Source organism: Ailuropoda melanoleuca, unplaced genomic scaffold, assembly GCF_002007445.2.
Source record: "Ailuropoda melanoleuca isolate Jingjing unplaced genomic scaffold, ASM200744v2 unplaced-scaffold1625, whole genome shotgun sequence".
In the NCBI taxonomy this organism is placed as follows: domain Eukaryota; kingdom Metazoa; phylum Chordata; class Mammalia; order Carnivora; family Ursidae; genus Ailuropoda; species Ailuropoda melanoleuca.
The window spans coordinates 1-2,716 of NW_023185226.1; the positions used below are offsets into that span (position 1 = coordinate 1).

The 2,716-nt window shown below is 61.6% G+C and overlaps 1 protein-coding gene across 1 annotated transcript; it reads right to left on the bottom strand.

The window, feature by feature from the left end:
* Nucleotides 1-44: 44 nt before the first annotated feature.
* LOC100469690 (dual specificity tyrosine-phosphorylation-regulated kinase 1B) lies at nucleotides 45-2,324 on the bottom strand. Its single transcript, XM_034650306.1, has 5 exons — nucleotides 2,159-2,324; nucleotides 1,934-2,074; nucleotides 1,413-1,608; nucleotides 877-983; nucleotides 45-781 (listed from the first exon to the last, which is right to left on the bottom strand). The coding sequence occupies exons 1-5, from the start codon at nucleotides 2,225-2,227 to the stop codon at nucleotides 410-412; spliced, it is 885 nt and encodes a 294-aa protein (XP_034506197.1). The 5' UTR covers nucleotides 2,228-2,324; the 3' UTR covers nucleotides 45-409.
* Between the last annotated feature and the right edge of the window lie 392 nt (nucleotides 2,325-2,716).

Genomic DNA, 2,716 nt, shown 5'->3' on the forward strand with positions numbered 1-2,716 from the left:
GGGCCATGTGAGGGGAGCCGAGGCCCTGCAAACGCTCAGGCAGGCATGTGAGAAAGCTCTTTACTGGGGGGTACAGCAAGGAGGAGCAAGGCCATCTCCCCCTACCTGCCCCCACCCCCTCCTAGGGCCCTAGGGTGAAGGGGGTCTCCCCCGACACCAGACCACCACTGTCTTTGGTACAATAAATAGAAAACAAGGGGGGAGAGGGGGCCAAGGGTCCAGTCCTTACAGGGAGGGTGCGCCTAAACCCCTCTCCTTGACCCCCTGCCCCAGGCCCCAATCAGTGCAGGCCTCACCCACCCCAGCTGGGTAGCAGCAATTCCAGTCAAGGGGAGAGATGAGGACGGGAGCCCAGGGCCCCCAGATGGGGGGGTATGGCTTCAGGAGGGGCCCCAGGGAGGGGGCTGGGTCATGAGCTGGCTGCCGTGCTCTGGGGTACACCACGGAGGCCCAAGCGAGGCCCCAGAGTGGCAGGGTTATCAGGGGGTGGAAGGGGTGGACGACCTCCTGTCATCCGAGTCCGGAGGGCTGAGGCAGCCGGGTGCTGGGAGGCAGGCGCTGGGTGAGGTGGGGAGCAGTCTGGAGGGCCGCCCACCAGGCTCACATCCATCAGCTCCGGGGGTGGTGGTGAGGTTGGTGATGGGGGACGGCCAAGGCATCGGGGTTGGGGGGGTAACTGGGCCCCGGCCCCTGGCAGTGACGAGGCGGAGGCAGGGGCCTGATGTGTCTTGTGGGGCACATCACCCCCTGCCCAGGGGCGCAGCGGCTGGGAGGGTGGGACCTAAAGGAGCAAAGGAACAGTGGGTGATGGAGACCCAGGTCCTGAAGTCCCAGATACCCCACTAACCCCCTCCCAAGTCCCCGAGGCCCCAGTACCTGGGGGCTGTTCATCTCACAGTCAGTGATGGGGGGCCCAGGGCCCCCACAATATCGGTTGCTGTATCGGTAGTTCCAGTTGTCACTGGAGGAGCCGCTGGAGCCTCCTGGAAGTGCCAGGGGAAGGAATGAGGAGAAACCTTAAGTGAGGAGAGGTGGCAGGTGAGTTTTTGGGTGGTTGAGTCTGGTTCGTGACCCAGGCCCAGGCCTGGAATTTGGGACCAGAGCCTATTTGAAGGATGGGGCCCAATTTTGAGATTATAGATCAGAGCTCAGTTTTGAGTATGAGCAGTTCTAGAGGTGTGAGGTCTAGAGTATGAGAGTCAGAAGCAGTTCTAGAGGTGTGAACTCAAGTTCCATTTCAGAGATCACATCACCGCCAGTCAGAGCTCTCTTTGCCCCACCCATTCTGGAGTTCAGGATGGCATAGCTTCAAAGCTCTAAGTGAAGGCCCAGTGGGGCAAGGTCCCCCAGGTCAGGCTAAACCAGAGCTGTCCCCCCTCCCCATCTGACCCCACCTGGCACTGGGCACCCACCAGAGCTGGAGATGGAGCTGGCGGTGCTGGAGGAGGGACAGGTGTCAAGGGGTGTGGGCGAGGTGGAGGCACTGCTGCCTGCCGGGCCCGTGTTGGTGGCCTCATCAGCCGTGCGGCGGAAGAAGCCGTGCTGCAGAGCCCCCAGTGGGCTGATGCGGGCGGCGGGCTCATACTCCAGCATGCGCAGCACCAGGTCCTGGAAGCGGAGGTAGTCGGCGGGGCTGTGGCCCGGCTCCCCCGCCCACCGGCCCCGGGGCCTGCCCGTCTGCACGCCCAGAGGGGCAGGGAGACACACACGGGGAAACAGAAGCACGAGAGAGAAAGTGGAAGGAGAGAAGCTAAGAAGAGTTGTGGGGTGGGTAGGAGAGATGGGGTGGGCCAGGACGAAGGAAAGGACAGACAAGGGGGAGAGGAGGAAGGGAAAGACACAAGGGAGAGGAAGCAGGGAGAAAGGAAGCCCCAAGTGTGAGAGAGTGAGGGGCCACCAGGGTGGGAGGAGCGGCGTGGGGCAGGGGCCGCACCTTCCTGAGTTCCTTTGTCCTTCGTAGGGTCCAGCCACCCCCAGGCAGCCGTTCAAAGTACTTGCGAGCCTTGGGTGCCTGGTCCAACATGGGGGCTGGTGGGATGCCCAGCACCTCCACAATCCGGTTCATCTGGTCCACCTGTGAGCAGGTGGGCAGTCAGGGTCGGCAGGCCAGCCAGGCCCCCCGCCCCCCCTCCAGCACATCCCTTCCCCGGGAGCACACCTCATTGGAGCCACTGAAGAGGGGCTCTCCGGTGTGCATCTCCACCAGGATGTAGCCCAGGGACCACATGTCAATGGCCAGGTCGTAGGGTGTGCCCAGGAGCACCTCAGGTGACCGGTAGAAGCGGCTCTGGATGTACTGATAGATCTGGGGACAGAGCAGGGAAGAGGGCAACAGTCAGAGGTCCCAGCCTCCCTGAGTGGTGCCACCGACATACCCAAAGCTAAGAGAAACTTCCTTCCACAAAAACGGATGATGGGGGTTCCAAACCTTGAGATTATCAAGCACCTACTTTCCAGGAGCCCCTACCATCATTTTATTCATCAGCCTCAGAAATCTCTGCTGGCCTAGTCTGACCCTGATCTCCATCCAGAAGCCTGACCCTGGACCTCTCCTGGTCATCAGAAGCTGGCAGTCTGTGACCCCAGGCCCTTGCCACTCACCCAGTCCAGACCCTTTTCAAGTCATCTCAAATGTCTCCTCACACGAAGCTGAAAAACACCTGCCCCCCACTCCCTCCCCAGCTTTAAGAGCAGAGGGTAAGCAAAACGTAGCCAA